The 18782-nt window shown below is 56.2% G+C and overlaps 4 protein-coding genes across 4 annotated transcripts; 2 read left to right on the top strand and 2 right to left on the bottom strand.

Annotated features, from left to right (window-relative positions):
* Positions 1-1853: 1853 nt before the first annotated feature.
* C8Q71DRAFT_371213 (fungal-specific transcription factor domain-containing protein) lies at positions 1854-6830 on the top strand. Its single transcript, XM_047918130.1, has 14 exons — positions 1854-2164; positions 2220-2225; positions 2284-2366; positions 2959-3033; positions 3091-3990; positions 4053-4210; positions 4268-4336; positions 4410-4569; positions 4627-4744; positions 4798-5030; positions 5094-5230; positions 5282-5305; positions 5359-6249; positions 6301-6830. The coding sequence occupies exons 1-14, from the start codon at positions 2068-2070 to the stop codon at positions 6374-6376; spliced, it is 3027 nt and encodes a 1008-aa protein (XP_047773587.1). The 5' UTR covers positions 1854-2067; the 3' UTR covers positions 6377-6830.
* A 73-nt stretch (positions 6831-6903) lies between these two features.
* C8Q71DRAFT_717027 (metal resistance protein YCF1) lies at positions 6904-12954 on the bottom strand (the record flags this gene model as incomplete). The annotated part of the gene is made up of 30 exons (XM_047921134.1): positions 6904-6990; positions 7045-7102; positions 7157-7247; positions 7303-7327; positions 7380-7505; positions 7569-7678; positions 7735-7825; positions 7884-7937; positions 7993-8056; positions 8105-8256; positions 8307-8469; positions 8520-8702; positions 8764-8810; positions 8864-9047; positions 9105-9163; positions 9217-9724; positions 9781-9958; positions 10011-10069; positions 10126-10187; positions 10249-10330; positions 10374-10457; positions 10516-10877; positions 10951-11069; positions 11132-11165; positions 11225-11321; positions 11377-11567; positions 11617-11811; positions 11874-12120; positions 12171-12676; positions 12736-12954. 30 exons carry the CDS (start codon positions 12952-12954, stop codon positions 6904-6906), a joined length of 4437 nt encoding a protein of 1478 aa, XP_047773586.1.
* A 764-nt stretch (positions 12955-13718) lies between these two features.
* Positions 13719-16022, bottom strand: C8Q71DRAFT_786379 (uncharacterized protein). The gene is made up of 5 exons (XM_047925135.1): positions 15304-16022; positions 14866-15242; positions 14517-14807; positions 14379-14461; positions 13719-14313 (listed from the first exon to the last, which is right to left on the bottom strand). Exons 1-5 carry the CDS (start codon positions 15800-15802, stop codon positions 14139-14141), a joined length of 1425 nt encoding a protein of 474 aa, XP_047773585.1. The 5' UTR covers positions 15803-16022; the 3' UTR covers positions 13719-14138.
* Positions 16023-16651: 629 nt separating this feature from the next.
* On the top strand, positions 16652-17890 carry C8Q71DRAFT_727517 (uncharacterized protein; the record flags this gene model as incomplete). The annotated part of the gene is made up of 5 exons (XM_047921859.1): positions 16652-16691; positions 16746-16847; positions 16900-17232; positions 17292-17758; positions 17819-17890. The coding sequence occupies 5 exons, from the start codon at positions 16652-16654 to the stop codon at positions 17888-17890; spliced, it is 1014 nt and encodes a 337-aa protein (XP_047773584.1).
* Between the last annotated feature and the right edge of the window lie 892 nt (positions 17891-18782).

The raw sequence follows: 18782 nt of genomic DNA, 5'->3' as shown, positions 1-18782 counted from the left end.
TGATGTACCTGGTCTGAGCCAGTGTATTTCCTGCGCGTGGCGAACCGCTCTACGAAGCTGGAGTGGGGGGAGCGATTAAGTTCGTCTGTTGCTCGTAACAGCAGAACGACACGTACTCAGTCGCGATATTGTCCTTGCGGGGTTATTGAACTTTCCACACGGGTACCGACTTGAAGGGTGGCCGTGCTACATACAAGGGTACGACGAGGAATGAATAGGCCAGTCTTCTTTCTGAGCTGCGGTAAGTCATAGGACATCCGCCACGGAGCTCCCACTTACGATACGCAAACACATGCACTCAGGCTGTGACTTGGAACCACCCACGGGCTTCATGTCCACCGTATCCACCGCTGTACAAGGTTCACGAAGCACAGAAGACGCTGCATCGGGCAATGGGCGCAGATGTCTGGACGACTTGACGTTCCACCGACTCGGAGCTCTGGAGAATCCTCTTCTCGTCGCGGGTCGGAACTCCGGTCCATGTGTTGGTCGCCCTTGACTCCGCTCCAATTGAAAGCAGTGCGGATTGTCCTCTTGTGCCCCAGGGAAGGGCGGCGTTCTGAGGACTTTCTCTGTAGTATGTGCATCAGCTTCAAGTTGTGATTCTGACATACAGCTGAGCTTTCTTCACCTCCGTCCTAGGCCTCAGAGCGTTGGCAGAGGCACAACAGCTTACGGAAGCCCCGTTTCCATCTGTATCGTACCACACGCCGTAAGTACACGTCGGCATTCTCAGGCCTTCACCATGTGTAGTGGATCGGCAGACGATGCCGTGCGACACGATGTATTCCTGAAGACTGCGAGAGACACAAGGTGTCTGTTTTGTGCCATTCATAGCCTGAGCCATTGAAAACCTCGAGGCCATCTTCACGAGTATGAAGGACAACTCAGGTACGACTAACGCGCGATAATGCGATATGTGAGTCACGACTGAATTGGGGTCGACAAGACGAAAGGCGGTCGCTATTGTCATACGGCAGCCCGCAAACGAACGTCTGAGGTGGAAGACAGAGGGTTGATACCAGTGAAAAACACATGCCATCTGCTCGTTTCGAAAGGAACGAGTGCGTCGATGCTTCGATGCTGCGAGGATTGTCCAGATAGGGTAAAATACCGGGAACGTTGCATCTAGCACAGCAATGCGCATGCATGAGAAGCAACGTCGTTCGACTGCGCACTATATGGTGTGCCTGGCTTGATACAATGAAGCTGTCGACGTCTTGAACGACGAGCGTCGAGGCAATGCATCCTATCGTCCATCGCTTGTGTCGAAGTGGAGGAGCTGTGTGGGGCACGTACTCCGATAAGAGCCGGAGCTCGATATGATATTCGATCCGCACGCTAGCCTGCAAGCGATTGTCGTCCACGGCGGAGAATTTTGCGAAGCGGAGCAATGATTGGAACAGTTGGGGAATGGGGAGGGTACGATGTGCATGTGAAACGGAGAAGTACACACCAGTAGTTACAATGTCAGTGGAGGAACTGATCTTCAAGTCGAATCAATTGGATGTGACCCCCGGCGGGAGACTTCGGGAGATGACACTGCGTCTTTCTGGTCACCGGCGGCCCTCCAGGGAGAGCAATGACGACACGTTGGCCAATCAGATGAGTGAGGGATCGGCATACATTACAAACGAGCACCGCACCCGAGACCCAGGCTAGAGCTTAGGAGAGGAGATTATATGTTTTGCTTTATACGCACTGCCAAGTTACTCTGTCTGCGAGCAGTGGCATCGACGACTGGCGTACAGGAGGAGCAGGGAGTCAGAGGGAGTCAACTAGAGGGCCGTCGTCGGGGCGCAGTGATGGGATCTGAGATGGCTGATCGGAGGCTGGAGGCGCTGAATAAGGCATGTCAGCCACTGCGGCGCTCTCCTGCCGCCTTCACGCGCGTTCTCCAGGATTTCCGCCGGTTAAGACTCAGAGACCCCCGCCCAGCGGCAGACGCTCCTCCCTCCCATCCGTCCTTGCCTCTGCCTGTCGCGTCCACTACCCCGCGTGCCTCTTGTTCGGCCCCGGACGCGTCCCCTAACGTGATAGTGTCACCCGTCACACCCCGTATGCGGCATGTCTTCCCAGGAGGACGAGCCGAACGACATTGCGTCTCAGAACGCGAAGAAGAGGAGGATCCAGCGCGCGTGCGATGTATGCAGACGCAAGAAGAGTGCGTCCTCCCTTTCTCACTCCCATCCCACGAGACTGACGTGTGCATCACTCAGTACGGTGTAAGCCGCTCAGTTAAGCTATCCAGCCAGTTGGCCCTTGCTCACTTGCCGCTTCAAGGCGATGGCGCACAAATGCCGGACAACAAGTGTTCAAATTGCACGACCTATAATTACGAGTGCACGTACAATGAGGCAGCCAAGGTGAGTAGGACTACGCCTTCCGCCAATCCCGCAGGAACTGTCGGATGCAGTCCCCAATTACTTCCGCTCTTGGGCCTGGGGAGCTGTCAGTCACTGGGAGCATGCGCACTGCTTCCCACTTTGCTTCTGCACGGTCTGTCCTCAATCCCCCCGTCTCGTCTGCCTCGGTGGGGCTATGTCCACCGACGCGTTTCACATGCCATGGCGGTAGCTTCCAAGCGCATAGTAGCATTGGGAATATCTTGCTAGCTGTAGCACTCTGCAACAAAGTGTGAACGCGAGATGCCGTTGCTACATGCGCTTGTGAGGTCACCGAAACCCGACATGGCCGAATTTAGACATTTGCAGAAACGCTGGGGACAACGCACATATGCATCAGACCGACTTTCACCGACTGCTCGAACCCCTCACAAGCGGGGGCATGCCGCCAATGATTTTCTGATCGGGTGAGACAGATCATTCCCGGGCCCATTCGTGAAACGCCACCCTGAGCTCGTGTATAGTCAATGATTTCACGGTTGGATGGCTGTAACGAGTTCTGACTTTCTTTGTTTTCTATATTGCACTTCATGATCACTTATCATAAGCATAGAAACGCGGCCCTCCTAAAGGGTATGTTGAGAGCTTGGAAACGCGTCTCGAGAAGATGGAAGGTCTACTGAAGAAGGCACGCAGCATGTTCCCTTGTAGGTATCTGTTGCTCACTATATGCGGCGACGATTAGCTCTGCCCCGACGCCGACTTCTCCAAGGAGCTTGGCGGGAGATTTGATAGAGAAGCCTGGCTTGCAGAGACCCGCGCAGGAGCAGACAGGCCGTCCCGTGCAGGACCTTCGTGTCTTCCGTCCCAATCATCTGTCGCTGCTCATCCGCCGACACATCCCACGAACCCAGACGATCTCGAACCGTCAGACGACGAAGTCATGGCCCACCAAACGCTCGTCAACAGCCTGCAGCAAATCAAACTCAACCCGACCACCATGCGCTTCTTCGGAAAGAGCAGCAGTATCATGTTTGTGCAGACGGCGATGGACCTCAAGCGCGAGTACTCCGGCAAACCTACGCCAGAGCGCAAAGAGCAGAGCATGCCTGCGCTGCTCGAGGGCGCACGGCGGAAAGCCTTCAGAAGCTTACATCCGGTGCGTCCGCGTTCGCGTTCTCCCTCTTCCCCCTCCCTCCTCCTGTCCCGTTCCACCTACCAGCCTCGGAGCCGCCAAGGATCGCATGCTCACTCCGCATGTTACGACCCGGCCCTCCAGTGGCTAGCCTCGCAACTCCAGGAGCTCCCGCGCCCGCACAAGCAGTCCGACTTCCCCGAGGAGAGCCTCATGTTCCTCCTGATCGACCTGTACTTCAAGGAGGTCCAGCCGTTCACGCCGCTCCTGCACCGCCCGACGTTCGAGCGCAACATCCGCGAGGGCGTCCACCTCGAGGACGTCGGCTTCGGGAGCACCGTGCTGCTCGTGTGCGCAATCGGCGCGCGCCACACGGACGACCCCCGCGTGTGCCTCCACAACTACCCCGACAACCGGCTCAGCAGCGGCTGGGAGTGGTTCAAGCAGGTGCAGATGATCCGCCAGAGCATGCTCGCGCCTCCGCGGCTGTACGACCTGCAGGTGTACTGCGTGAGTGGGCCGAGTGACGGCATCGGGTGTCGATCGGTGGTTGACACGCCTGCTCGATCCAGTTGACAGCGATCTTCCTGCAAGGATCCTCGGCGCCACAGGCAAGCTGGACTCTCATCGGGGTGGGTATACGGATGGCCCAGGATGTCGGCGCGCACCGGAAGAAGGTGTACAACGCAAAGCCCACGGTCGAGGAGGAGCTGTGGAAACGGGCTTTCTGGTTTGTCATTCCTAATAAGGGATCTACTAAATGCTAAACGCGATTGATCGACTGCAGGGTGCTCGTATCCATGGATCGATCAATTTCCTCAGTTCTCGGGCGACCTTGTGCGATACAGGACGAAGAGTGAGCCTCGTCGCCGTTGAGTACCCGTGAAGGAGTTACTGACGCGACGGCTTGTTGTCGCCGATTGAGTCAGCTTTGACCTAGATCTTCCCATAGAGTGCGATGACGAGTACTGGGAGAATGACGATCCGGAGCTCGCATGGAAGCAACCACCTGGCAAACCAAGTTTGGTGACGTTCTTCAACTGCTTCCTCAGGTTAAACCAGATCCTCGCTTTTGCCCTGCGTACGATTGTGAGTCCATCGCCGACTATATCACAGTGCGCCTTCACTGATTGCCGTTGCTCGCAGTACTCTATTAACAAGAGCAAAGCGCTACTTGGGTTCGTAGGTCAGCAGTGGGAACAGCACATTGTCGCCGAGCTCGACTCTGCCCTCAACAAGTGGATAGACTCCGTGCCCGACCACCGTATGTCCGCTCTACCACAGCCCCGCTCTCCTGATCGCTAAGCTTCGTTGCAGTACGATGGGACCCTAATCGAGAAGACGTCACCTTCCTCAACCAGTCCGCGAACCTCTATGCCTCCTACTACCAGCTCCAGATCTCCGTGCACCGCCCATTCATCCCTTCACCGCGTAAGCCCTCGCCCCTCAGCTTTCCCAGTCTGGCGATCTGCACGAATGCGGCGCGGAGCTGTACACACGTCATGGATGTGCAGTGCAGGCGGACAGGGTCAGCGCTCCCACATAACCAGGTGCGTTTTCCGTGACCTCTGTCCGTGATGACGAATTTGCTGAAATTCAATGCCTCGGAGAAGGTCGCGATGTTCACGTGTGGAATCGTGCTGCTGCTCAATATCTGGGGAGGTAAGCGGAGTGGTCTGTCCACGGACGCCCAGAAGGAGATGGCGGATGTGCACAAATGCATGAAGATGCTCAAGATGCTTGAACCTCGGTAGGGTTGACTCGATGGTCATCGCATGTAGATACTCACAATGCTCTGCAGATGGCATACCGCAGGTCGATTATGGTAAGAGTCAGCATGATAACTAATCGGCGACGCTTGACATGCAACCTTCATAGGGACATCTTATATGAACTGGCCTACGTCGGTGACCTCCCTCTCCCTCAAAACACTCCGCCAAACAACAAGCGTGACCGAGATTCGGACAGCCCACGCGCGAACCCTTCTCCAGGAGCTGACGGATACACCCCCGCTGCGAACACTGCCACTCCCGGCGCATCATCACTAGACCCGACGCAGCGCACCTTCGCAGGTTCGCGGCGTGTTTCGCGCGACACCGCAAGCTTAGCCACCACCGCGGCGAGCTTCGGCCAGCAACAGATGCAGCAATCGGTGTTTACGCCGTCAGACGTCCCGAGTCCGATGGGCGTCGCGGATCCCGCCAACGCAAGCGCTGCTACGAACACCTTCGCGCTCCCCATTCACAGCGACGAGCTCGGACGGCTGCCTCTTCATGGTTTCACTATGTCCTCTATGGTCTCAACCCCTCTGGGCCCATCTTCGCAGGCCCCAAGCTCACTGGCGCAGGACTGGTTCGGCGCAGACACCGGCGGGCCAAGCACCCTCTCCACCATGCCTGGTCCATCTTCCGCGCCGCCGCCTCCACCCACCTCGCAAGTCCAGTCTGAGTCTCAGCCACAGGCGGGACCGTCGAGGGTGGAGAGTCCGTCGGCCGACATGGCGGGCGGGCTCGATGCGTCCGGGATTGCGAGCATGTTCGGCCCATTGGAGGATTCGCAGGTGTATGACTCTCTGTTCGCGAGCATGCCTGCGACATATGCGGGTGTGCAGGACTTCCCCGGTGCGATGGGTGTCGTTATGGGGCAGGGTCCGGGCCAGGGCGTCCCGGGATCCGGCGGCCAGCCGGGGCCCTCGCAGGGGGGACAGGGACAGGATACATTTGCTGATAACACGCTGGCGATGTGGAGTAGTGCGCCGAGCGACTTCCAGTGGGTATTCTTCATGTGTGGGTGGCGGAGTGCGCGCTGATGAGTGTGCAGATGGGACGATTGGGGAACATACATCAGCGGGATGAACAATCCAATGGGACAGACCTCACGGCCTGGCGAGCCATAGGCACTGGGTTCCTGCGTACGTCCTGTCATGACAACGAGGTATGCTTGGATGCGCGATGATGAAGACGAAGGAAACGATTACTGTATTCGCGCTGATGTGCCCGGCAGATGTTGAGTCTTACTTCCGATGCGCCAGCCTTAATTGTATCGATACCGATCTGTATCCTGATTCCATTTCCCTACCATGTCTGGTCTATAACGAGACTTCAGCCATTACTAGCCCCCATAGTTCTGTTCGTGTGGAATGCCTCGTCGCGTCGTATCGTGTTTTGCTGCATATTTATCCCACAAACTATAGAATGTTGATCGTGTCATCGGGTCTTATTTACCAGTAGTGTGTTGCTTCCCCTGGGTGTCTCTGCCTACGCATCTTCGTGCTACAGCTTGTCCGCCAATATCTGGTCAACATCGCTTCAGCTCCCACGTCTCCGAAAGGATGCCCTTCAGACGCATTCAACTTCATGACAAGCTGTGTAGCATTCATACTTCATACGCCATCGGGTATGCCCATACATGGATACTGTATACTCAAACCAAGCGAGCTTCTACCGCCATTGAATAGAATTCGGACTGCGTATCTTCCAGCAGGCTCCGCGGTGTGTTGAGCTCCGAGACCTGAGCTGGTAGTCAGAATGCCGTACCATCAGAATGAACGAGCAACTGCAGTACCCTTCCTGAAGCGAGCACGAGAACACGGTCACAGTCCATAATGGTCTGTAGTCGATGGCTGTCAAGCGCAGTTGATCAAGACTATCCAGAATATTGAACTGATAGGACGCACGCAATCGTGATGATGGTGATATCCGCGAATTCAGGTCCCCGTAACGTCTCTTGGACGAGCTTGTCAGTGTCCAGGTCTACAGCAGACGTAGCTGTTACAACTTTGTCAGCTCGACTGGCAACGCACTTCACAATGAGCCCACTGACCCTCGTCCAGTACAAGGATTTTCGACTGATAAAGTGTTCAAGTCCGGACCTATGGCTCTAGGGTACAGCTCACGCACCTTTCGCAGCAGAGCGCGCGCGAAGCAAAGAAGCTGTCGTTCTCCCGATGATATTGAACTTCCACTCTCCCTCACGGGTGTGTCGAGGCCTCCAGGAAGTGCTTCGACATACGACCTCAAGTGCGCCTTTGATGCGTAGTATTAGCTGCCAAAGTCAACCTAGGTTAGACAAAGACGCGCCTGATTCACAGCTTCCCATATGTCTCTGTCCTGATATGCTCCTGTTGGATCGATGTTCTCGCGGATGCTCCCTTCGAAGACATCCGGTACTTGGGGTACGATAGAGATGGCAGATCTCACTGAAGATAGAAAAAACATGAGCTAAGCTTTATATTGCCTTGTCGTAACCACGCACAATCATGCAACCCGACTTCAGCGATGTCCACGCCGTCGATGTAGATTGAGCCGGATGTAGGCTCAAGCATCCGGAAGAGGGACAGGAGCAGCTGCCGCATAACACATTTGAATGCAGGAGGTCACAAGAAGATGTCATATAGTGCGCACAGTCGACTTTCCCGAACCAGTCCTTCCACAGACTCCGAGCTTTTCTCCGGGGTTCTATGTCGAGATCATCAGTAAAGACCGTCATGAGGATCCATGACTGGCGTCTCACAATTTTGAGCGTGACATCTTTGAGAGCAAAGTCGAAGTCTGTACGGTATCTTGTATTTATAGACCTGGCCGGACTATCAGAGCGTTCGCAAGACAGCTTTCAGTAGACTGACCGAAATTCAATTTTTCCCTTGGCAGGCCACTTCTCCGGAGTTGGCTCAAGAGTCTCATATGGTGCCTCGGGTGCCAAATTGATGTAATGCAGCATCCGCTCGACACTCACGGCGTTCCGCTCGACCTCACTTGCGGAACGTACCAACCAACTCTGCAAGAGCGTCAATACGGATCAAAGTGATGATAAACCAGTGCACACACCAATGATACAGTGATGTTTGAGGCGAACGAGAGGACAAAACCGACCAACCCGGCGTTGACCCCATTTATACCAAGTGTGAATAGTGCTGAAACCGCTGCTACCAGAATAACTGTGGCACCAACGAACTCGAGGCGTACTGCGAGCCATCGGTTGACCGTTACGCTGGAATCAGTTCAGCATACGTGTGAAACTCGCCAGAGGATCGTGCCGACCTTAGAATGTAACATGCCTGATTGAGGTCTAGCTTGTCCCGGAGCCCTGTGATGAAGATTGACTGCTGGTTGAAAGTGCGTATGGTTGACAGGCCGTCCAGGGTTTCCGAGAACCAGATGAAGACAGGCGAACGGGAGGTTGCTTCGAGGCGTTTGAGTTGCCGTGACGTTGCAAGGTAGTATCTGACCAGGGCATGAATTGGGCACCGCACCAACTACTCTATGACAGAGAGCTTGAGCTGACCTCATGACGGTGATGTAGAACCATCCAAGTGGTAAGACAGTAACGAGCTGCCGAAGTATTGAGCACAGCCAGCCGGGAACGAAAACTTGACAATGCTTACGAAGATTGGGAAGTGATATCCGATGACACTGACGATCATCACACCAATACATGTCTCCCTCACGGTATGCTCAACATCCTGAGAGGTGATCAGATACAAACCATCGTCATGATGGCAGCACAAACGAGCCTTAGCGATTGCCTGATCAACTGTGTAGGTGTCTTTCGACGCCACGTTGACGATCCTATCACCGTGTCCTTCAACATCAATCACTGGACGTGGAAAGTCCCATAATGCTTACCGTCCATGAGGGGTCAGCTCAAAGAAACTCAGTGGAGCGCGCATGATGGAATTGAGCATCTACAAACAGTCAGTTTCACCCATAGACCGGGTGCATAAAGGTCAGGACATACGGAGTTATGCAACCGTCGAGAGCTTCGTACCGAGCATACCACCCACAGAAGTATTGCTGCCGCAGTTCCAATTGCAGTTGATGTAAGGGAGTATGCGCCATATATGAGGAGATAATGCAGCGCCCCGTCCCTTCGCCCTGTTTCTAGATTATGCTCGCTCCATGCACGTAAAGTGTCGTTACCCGCAACTACGAGCACCTGCTGAAGCATCATAAACACTACATAGCATCCGAAGCCGGTTCTCGAGGCAGCCTTGATGTACTGTACGTAGACGTCCGTCTTGACACGCCCTTCTTCGCTGTGCTCCTTGGCTGGCTTGCTTGACGCGGAGGGAGCAACATGCAACACAGCCTTCCCAAAGCTCATGCGGCGAGGCCGTTGCTTGTCGTTCGTCTGGCCATGCTCCTCGGTCACCTTGTATTCCCCCGTAGTGCTGCCCTGCGAGGACAAGCTCGTTGTGTCGCCGGAAGACATTCCATTGGCGGTTTCTAAAGCACTGTGTTCCTTGCTGTGGCATAACCTCGTCAGGCATATGCACGCGAACGCGGTCACAAAACGACGTACATGAGGCGGCAGAGCTGGCTCCCAGGGTCGTTCGTAAGGTCCGCAAAAGTTCCAATCTCCGGTGCATTCCCTGGACCTAAATACAATATCTTGTCGAACCACCTGAGGAAATGTGTACTGTTCGTCGTAACGAGTCTCGCCTTCGTCGAGAGGAGGCCAGAGGGGCCGATGACGTGATCTGCACATAGATGAACATACAATAAGGATGACGGTGCCAAGCTACACCGTACCGAAGACGTGACGAGCGACATGCATGTCTAGTGCAGACAGTACATCGTCGAGGACAATCCTGTGCAATCGCTTATTATCAGGTATGGTAGTGAAACACATCGAACTCGCACTCACAACTCTGTCCGTGCATACACGGCACGAGCTAACGCGACGCGTGCGCGCTGCCCACCACTCAACTACATATGTAAGAAATCAAGTGATGTCAGAGAAGGTCGGTTGACTTGTTAGTTGGCGTACGGTGACTCCCTTCTCCCCAACTTGAGTTAGGTCACCGTCCGGTAATGCGGCCAAATCTTCGTTGAGCGCACAAGCTGTTGATCTCCCTGGTGAGCAATCACGTCGCCTCGCCATCCAGAAGAAACTTGCCATGTAGCACCGCGTCATAGAACTCCGGGTCATAGACATGCGAGAACAGTATATTCTCCCGGATTGTCGCGCTCATCATCCTGTTAAAGCACATTGCATGAGAACGCAACCGACGGCCTCTTGATATCTTGTGCTCACCAAGGCGACTGAGGAACGTACGCCACGCGGCCGTACAGCCGCACCTCCCCTCGCGTCTGGTTCATTTCTCCGACAGCCGCAGACAGTAAGCTGGTCTTTCCGCTCCCGATGCGCCCCATGACACCCATCAGCTCCCCCTTCCTGACATCCAGGTGAATATTCTCCAAGACAGGCAATGCCGAGCCATCATTGCTCCAACGAAACTCGCCATCCTTCACCGATAGGACCTCGTCGCCTATCTCCAGCCTCACATTTCGTATCACCCGGCGTCCGTTTGTGTGGAAGTCACCGACGGCGAGGAAGTTCGCGACCCGCTTGACGGAGACAACGGCTTCGATGATATTAGTGAATGCCTGACCGAACTACGGAGTACCAATCACGGACATACGCTGCTGTTAGTGTCGTGCGAGATGCTATGCAGAGTGGTACGCTCACCAGGACAAGCGGATAAATGAGGAGCATGAAGAGCGAGATGGATGGGAAGATTATATCGGGTGTCAGCGGTGTCGCAGACACCCGTGAGGCCACTGCGAAAGACGCAAATGCGACAAGCACTGCGTGCGCCCCATACAGTCAGACCCGCACACAGACATGCAACGCTGACTCGGATGCTCACAAGGTGTACCATTCCACACAGCTACATTGAGCGACTGTTGGAGACGACGTAAGCATGGGTCGTGCATCATGACGGACGGACGAATGGGCGTACAGTCACCAGGCCAATCTTGCGCAGCATTGCGAGCTCGTTGTCCCGCACGCTGAGTACACGGCGCAGGAAGGTGTTCTCCCATGCATGGAACTTGATGCTACAATATGCACGGGGCTTCAGCTGACGTCTGCAAAACGTTGGCCGTGACCCACCTCCGGATGTGCGCGAGCAGCTCGCCAATGCGGCGGGTACGGTGGTCCCTGTCCTTCATGAGACGCTCTTGCAGCCGTTTGAGGAATCGAACAATCAGCGTGTTGAATGGTAGCAAGAAGACCATGATCGCGACGCCGACGAACGCGGACCATCCAAGTATCCTGTATAAAGATATGAACGCGAGGGTGATCTACAAGGACGTCAGCCAGTACGATGCGAACGGTGAGGGGAAGAGCAACCTGGAATGGCCCGGAAACCAAGATGAGGCCGTATGTACAAAGGTCCTGCAGTCTTGTTGCGTCTACCGACATCAAATTGAGGATGTCGCCGGATGCGTATTGATGCCCATTGGCTAGGGACAACGACTTCTGATATATACTCGTGACAATGCCGGAGCGCACCCGCATGCCGGTCTCAAAACAGATTTGGAAGTACTGCGTGGCCGACGCGGTTAGAATTATCATATCCGAAGACTCTAGACTGACTCTATACATACCTGGTGTAGAATGACGGTTTGAGCGATGGAGGCAAAAAACATCGCTGCGACAATCGCGAAGCCTTCCACCGGGAGGTCGCCTTTTCGTGGTGAAGACTGTGTCTCCTGGTACCTGGAGATGTATATCAAGAGCCATCGCAGAAATTGAGGCTGCGAGAACGCCAGCACGTCGTGAATGATCTTGAGCACTGCGGCGAGTGCGTACGGACCGCCATACGTGAGGATCAACGCAGCCCAGAGGGATTTCCTATGTCCACCACGTCGGTCAAAGGCAAACACGACTGAGGGGGAACGCACCATGTCTCTCGTGCCTTCCGCAAGCGCTCCTCGAGTGGAGCAGCTCTATCCTGTTGTGTCAACGGATAGAGATCTTCCGTGGAAAGTTGCGTTGACGATCCCCTCTTCAGCAGGTCCGATAACCACGAGAACGACCAGACAGAGAAGACATTTGCGGTGAACAGGGGGCTCTCGGGCCTCTCCGCAGCGCAGTGAGTCTTCTCGCCGCGTTCGACACCGAGGCACTCCAAGACGAAGACTACGAAACATAGCACCGCGGCAAAGGCCTTGGCGGGCTCCGCGGTCCCTGTGAGAAAGTACCGTAGGGCGAACCAGACCACATGCACAGGTAAGAAGAGTAGCAGGAGTGTCGACGAGGAGCGCGTGCACCGGTGGTTGAGATAGGTGAGGGGCAGCGCGACGCCGAGCGCGAGCACGTCCAGGACACTGCCGGAGTTCGGGGATGTGAAAGCGAAAGCCGCAAAGCAGGAAACGGTCTCGGAGACGCAGGCGAGCGCAAGCAGCGTCTGTGAACGCGTATCTGGTCACTCACGGTCCACGGAAGCGAAGAAATCGTACGGCGTACCAACTTGACTCGCAGGAGCGCGAGACGACGGGGTGGGCGCACGCCCGCCGTGCGCAGCGTGTAGCATCTGAGGGTGCTCGCAAGGATGAAGAGCGCCGTAGGGAGCGCGAGGAAGACAGTGACTTGGTCAAAAATTTGTACAGAGTTGTACGCTGGCTCGCTCGGCGGAGACAGGCCCCAGCCTGCAATATGATCGCTGTTCAACACAAGGCCGGGCATGTTGCTCGGAACACACACGGAGCGGCGCAGAGCAGGAGGGAAGTATCAGCGCGGTCGACGCTGGCACGATGGAGGCAAGGTCAATGACCTGCGATCGTCTAGGTCCAAGGGGGAACACCCAAGGAAGACCGCAACTAAGGATGGGCTATTTGGAAATACGTCCTCACAACTGCGTCTCAGTACGCTCGTTGGGTGTTAGCCTGTTAGGCTTACAGCGCTGACGGGCCAACAAGCACGGTTGTGACGACTGTCATGGCCAAGTCATCGCATCTGACCGACGCGTTAGGAGATTGGCAATGCCCACAGCTGGCAGCCATGTCATTCGGCGCCACCATCCGTTGCGGTCCCGTTGATTGCAACAAGAAGCTGGATATGAATCATGGGCGGTGCACAGAAGCTGATGGGCCTACGTACTGTCACAGCGCCGAGCGGTGGATTCCACGTCCGTACATGTTTGAGTTCAATTTGAATTACAGATCACTGTGACCGCACGTCGGGTGTTCCCAACTCATCAATCCCATGCTCGGTACGGAAGACCAGGAGAAACCAGGCTGCTGCGCCGAGACTCGAATCAAGGTCCTGTTGTACTAGCGGGGATATGATGTTTGAATTTGAGGCCTGACTCGGAGGGCGAGCGGAGTCCGAGGAGGCTCCCCAGTGCGTTCCGCCATTCACCGCATTACCATATATGGACAAAACTACCCAGCCTGCTGCACCGGACTCCCGGGGATGACCGTCAGGTATGTTCAGTAGCCAGAGGGTAGCCTAACGATAGATATGACAACTCGGGGGAGTTCAATCGCTATTGGTCAACACATGTACCTAAACGCAGGTCAAACAGCAGGGATTTGCACTCCAGTCTCTACCACCCTATCCTAGCAGAACACACATGGGGCGCAACCTGCCCCGTGCGCGATGCATACAACACGTATTTGAGCGACAAACGTTCAAAGTATGTATGACCATGCTGACGGCGGGGAACAGGCATGGTGATTCGACAAAGAGTCGAAGTCTTGCAGCGGATCGCCCAGTAGTGCACATGCCGAAGTGACCCCCAGTGACTCAGTGTCCGATGTTGACGAGAGGGAGCCCGAGACCCCAATAAACTAAGCTGACGCAATCAACCAGTGACCACCGTCAGCAAAGGAAAGCCTCAGAGTCTCATGCCAAACCGACGTCCACCGCTAGTGATGCGCCTCCTCCTCAATCCCCCTCCGCCTGTTCCTGCCCTCGATGATCCATGTACTGGCGCTCACCGTGAGCAGGCTAATCAAGACCCAGCAGATCAACACCGCGACATTCACGCCAAGATGCGACTTTGCGTTGAATGTGATCGTCCGGAAGGCCTGAGAGGCGTTGCTGCGACACCACACGGCCGGTCCGTCAGGCGCGAATACATGGAAGAGAATTAGACGACGACGCACTAGAACGGGAACCCGCGTCCGTAGCGAAACACGCCCGGCAGCAGCTCCAGTGGGAACTCAGTTACGGAGACGTTCGAGATGATCTGCGCAGAGACGTCGTCACAGGCCCAGTACACACGTGAGCAGGAAGGGACTCACCAACGTTAGCAAGAAGAAGGGCGCGAATTTAATCGTGAGCACACCGATAGCAAACTCGGTCGCGAGGCCAAAGCCGCACATAAGCATGTAGCACAATATCCAGAAAAGAAAGAAGCCCTGCGCCTCCGTGTACTTCCCGTCGAACGGAACGTGGAATGGCAGCGAGACGACCGCGAACGAGAGCGAGAGCGGCACGTACGCGAGCAGCGGCGCGCACACACGCAGCACGACGTACCACGGGAGTGTCAGGTGCCGTGCGACGATCGGGCGCAGTGCGCTGTTCGCCATGGTCTGTGCACGAGTGGGCGCGTCAGCAAGGTTCGCTATCGGCAGGGGGCGGGGGACGCACGAGGATGAATGAGAATATGACAATCAGGATCATGCCGACCTCCGTGAGGGCGGACACGACCGGTGCGGAAAATGGGCGCAGGTTATTGTACGCGGCGGTGGCGACGGCACGCGTGTCCGACGCCGAGGAGGCGGCGACGAAGTTCGCGAGGGCCGTCCGATTGCCCGCGTTTGCGGATACAAACTGTGCGGAGACGTTCGCGTTTGCGCCGGCGAGCGCGGGGGTCAGTACCGCAGTGAGAATGGGAACAATGTAGAAGTTGGCTGCGAACTCATTGCGTGCCTCGTTGTAGTACACGTCCACGGCGGCGCCAGCGGGGGGGCCACTCGTGCCCGATGCGAAACTTGAGAGCACACTAGAGGTTGCATTCGAATGTACTTTTTGGGTGCATGGAGTTAGCTCTGGCTGGCTGCAGCGTTAGAGAGCGGTAAGCCCTACCGACTACAGCAGCCCAGATCTGCTCATCCACAACGGCATCTATGGCACTTGCAACGACGCTGTTATCGCTCGCAGTGCTGTTCACGATTTGCCACCCGAGAGTCGTCACGTCGGCGGCCTGGTCCTGGGCTCGCTGCACAGCAGCAAGGATACCCTCGCCGATCAAGGATTGGTCGAGGTCGGTAACGAGCACGGTCAAGCGCTGCGTATGCCGATCAGTGTACGCGAGCGATGCCCAGTAGATAGGGAGCAAAATCCACATGAGGAGAATAAGGAGTGTGGCGTAGGCATAGTAGAAGGTGAAATATTGCTTGCGTTGCTGAGCGATGTTAGGGTGAAAGAGAGGGTGGCGGCGGGGCTTCTCGGCGGTGGCTCCCAGCGAGGAGTAGATCGCAGGGACCATGTGAGACGAGGCGGCCGGTGAGAGGTCAGAGAGCTCGAGCTCGGAGTCTGCGGGCCCATTGAGCTTCACCATGAAGGGAACGTCGGTGGTAGACATGGTCGCAAAACAAGCCGGAATGGGATGGGGTTAGAGGAGGGTGATTGTGTGAAGAGACTACGGGCAAGAGACCTCGCGTAGAGATGCTACTGGCGAGCGTGCGCCAGACGGGGCGGGGAAGGCCCTGCAGAATAGGAGAACAGCGAAGGGAGGTGAGCTAGGAAACTTAGTGCGGCCAGGCTTAGCAGAAACGCTCACAGGGTACCTCGCGGCGATCGAGGCGGTGGCTTCGAGCGGGTCGCTGCTGTCCCTTCTGTCACTGAAATGTCCGCTTAGCTAGGACCCTAGCCTGTGGTGTCGGAGGCTTTGCCAGTCAGGCCTTCGGGGATTGGTCAAGGAAGCTCCTTATCCCGACATCCTGTAGCGCATGTCAGTCGGCCACTCAAATATTTGTGGTACACGGCAGAGATCTGGCAGAACGGGTGGGATCAGTCAGACATATACCACGGGCATGAGCGTAGTCATGCGCTGAGGGCGCTATCAAACCATCACAGTGATACTTCTTGAGCGCTGCCTTGTTGACGTATCTGCGGTCCACTCTAGAGTCACGGCGTTCTTGGGGACGTATGCTCGATTTGGCAGCGCGGCCTTCTTCACAATTGTGGTTGGTACATAGGAGGTGGGATTACATAAGCTACATGTCGCACGGTACGTCTTGGGCGCCTGGGCGATCACAGACCTTGTCACAGACCCAGCAGTGACCAGATCCGACCAATTCGCAACTTCGCAGACGGCCCTTCCACAAGATGCGATCCGCCCACAAAAGACGCACCCTCCTATTATATGTACCAGCAACCTTGCGGACCACTCGCTCAACGGCCCATACCCTGCCGTCGACCTCTACTCACAATGGCGCGCTCCGTCAACACCAAGATTACCGAGCTATTCAGTCCGTACAAGCCTCCGCGTTCTCTGTCCTATGGTTGACCCATATTCTTTACAGACATTAAGATACCCATCATCTCCGCGCCCATGGCCTACGCGACGACCCCGGCACTTGTCGCGGAGGTCATCAAGGGCGGTGGGCTCGGCTTCCTCGGTGCAGGTAAGCCCTGTCTTGCGCTCTGACCCGATTGTCTCACAATCCCGCCCCGTAGGCGCTGAGCCGGCGCCCAAGATCGCACAGGCCATCGACGAAGCCCGAGCCTTGCTCAGCCCCGAACTTCAGCGCGTCGTTGGCATGGGCTTTGTGGGCTGGGTCCTCGACAAGCTCAACACCGATGCCGACCCGCGTTTCCAGGCTGCCCTCGACAAAGCGCCATCCGCCATTTTCCTCGCGTACGGGCCCGATCTGAACAAATACGTTACGCAGGTCCGCGCCTTCGACGCGTCCAGCGGGCGCAAGACCTTCGTATTTGTCACTGTTAACACTGTTCAGGAGGCCGTGCGTGCCGCCAACGATTGGAAGGCCGACGTCCTCGTCGCACAAGGTAGCGTCGCCCGTCTTGTCGAATACCGCGTCCGCTGACCCCTCCACTCCACTCATCAGGTGCTGAGGCGGGCGGCCGCGGCAGCGTCTACTCACCTCCAACCGCGCAGTTCCTCAAGGACGTGCTCGCGGCGCTGCCCGGCGGGCCCCCGGTCGTCGCCGCGGGTGGGATCACGACAGGGCAGCAAATTGCAGCGCAGCTCGCAGCAGGCGCGGCGGGCGTCGTGCTCGGCACGCGGCTGCTCTTCACAGAGGAGTGTATGTACAGTGACGAGATGAAGGACGTGCTCGTGCGCGCTGGCCCGGACACTACGGCGCGTAGCACCGCGTATGACCTTGCGTTCCCCCCGGGCGTGTGGCCGGACGGCATCCAGGCGCGCTGCGTCAATAACGCGATCGTCACCGAGTTTGCGAGCGGCGCGTCCCCCGAGGAGCGCAAGGCGAACATCGCCAAGGGCGACCGCGACCATCTCATTGTCTACGCGGGCGTCGGCGTCGCAGACACCTCGGAGATAAAGAAAACTGCGGTGCGTCGCTTTCGCTTGCGGGACTCTTTGTCGATCGATGCTGACGCTGCGGTTCGCCAGGACGTAATGAAGACTCTGCACGAGGAAACGGTCGCTGCGCTGGAGAAGTCGGCTCCTCACCTGCTCGGGTGAGCGTCCACGTTCGGCAATGCGGTGCGGGTCTTCTCGTTCACCGATGTTCTTCCGATCCACAGTGGTGCTCACATCACCTCCAGACAACCTTCGTCCTTGTCCGGACACCTCCGCTCGCGGCTATGATGTACAATAATTGATGAGAATGAACGTGTACTGCGGTCCGCATGCAACCAGAAGAGCGGCGTGTTTCATCTTATGTGAGAGGCAGCACGCGTGACGCGTCCCACGAGCGGTGCGTTCTATCAAGGAAGGCTTTGGATAACATAACACCATGCTGGTCAGAATCATATTCCGCGGGTGCGCACAGACGTGCAAGCATTGCACGTTTGTTCAGTGTGCCGAATGAGACGTAAGGCTTATGACCCCCGATTGTGTTACCAAGGTGAGGTCGATCCACAAATGGCCGCTCGCCTCCATTCCACAATCTTACCGCAATCATTTGATGTTCTGGCAGTGACCCGCCTGTGTTTCTCGGTCGAGAATGGACTGTTGTTTCAATATGGGCGCGATTGATTCGGGGGATAGTGCGTGCAGAAATGTCCAAGTTGGTCAATGGGGTTACAGTGACATCGGCGTGCGGCCAGTGGGCTTCCTATCTTTCTATCGATAGGCTGTGCACGAGAAGGCCAATACAGATCTGGCAGACTGCGTGCAGAATATCTTCACAAGGTGCGCCCACATTCACGTCGGCCAAGTGATGCGCCTAAGGTCGATGGACAGGTCCGGACCAGCTGCAGCTCAGATCCGCCGATTAGCTCCCATGCAACAATCATGATGTTCCGTCTGAGTCGGACACCGTCACACCAGGCAGGAAATCATTTTTTTCGACGGTCGGCGTGGGGCTGAGAAGTGACCGTGGATCCGGAGCCCTGGCACCTCCTGGCACCCG

Source organism: Rhodofomes roseus, assembly GCF_022264815.1.
Source record: "Rhodofomes roseus strain CIRM-BRFM 1785 chromosome Unknown C8Q71scaffold_32, whole genome shotgun sequence".
NCBI classification, from domain to species: Eukaryota; Fungi; Basidiomycota; class Agaricomycetes; order Polyporales; family Fomitopsidaceae; genus Rhodofomes; species Rhodofomes roseus.
The sequence above is the reverse complement of the archived record's forward strand: the minus strand, read 5'-3'. Positions and strand labels throughout refer to the sequence as shown.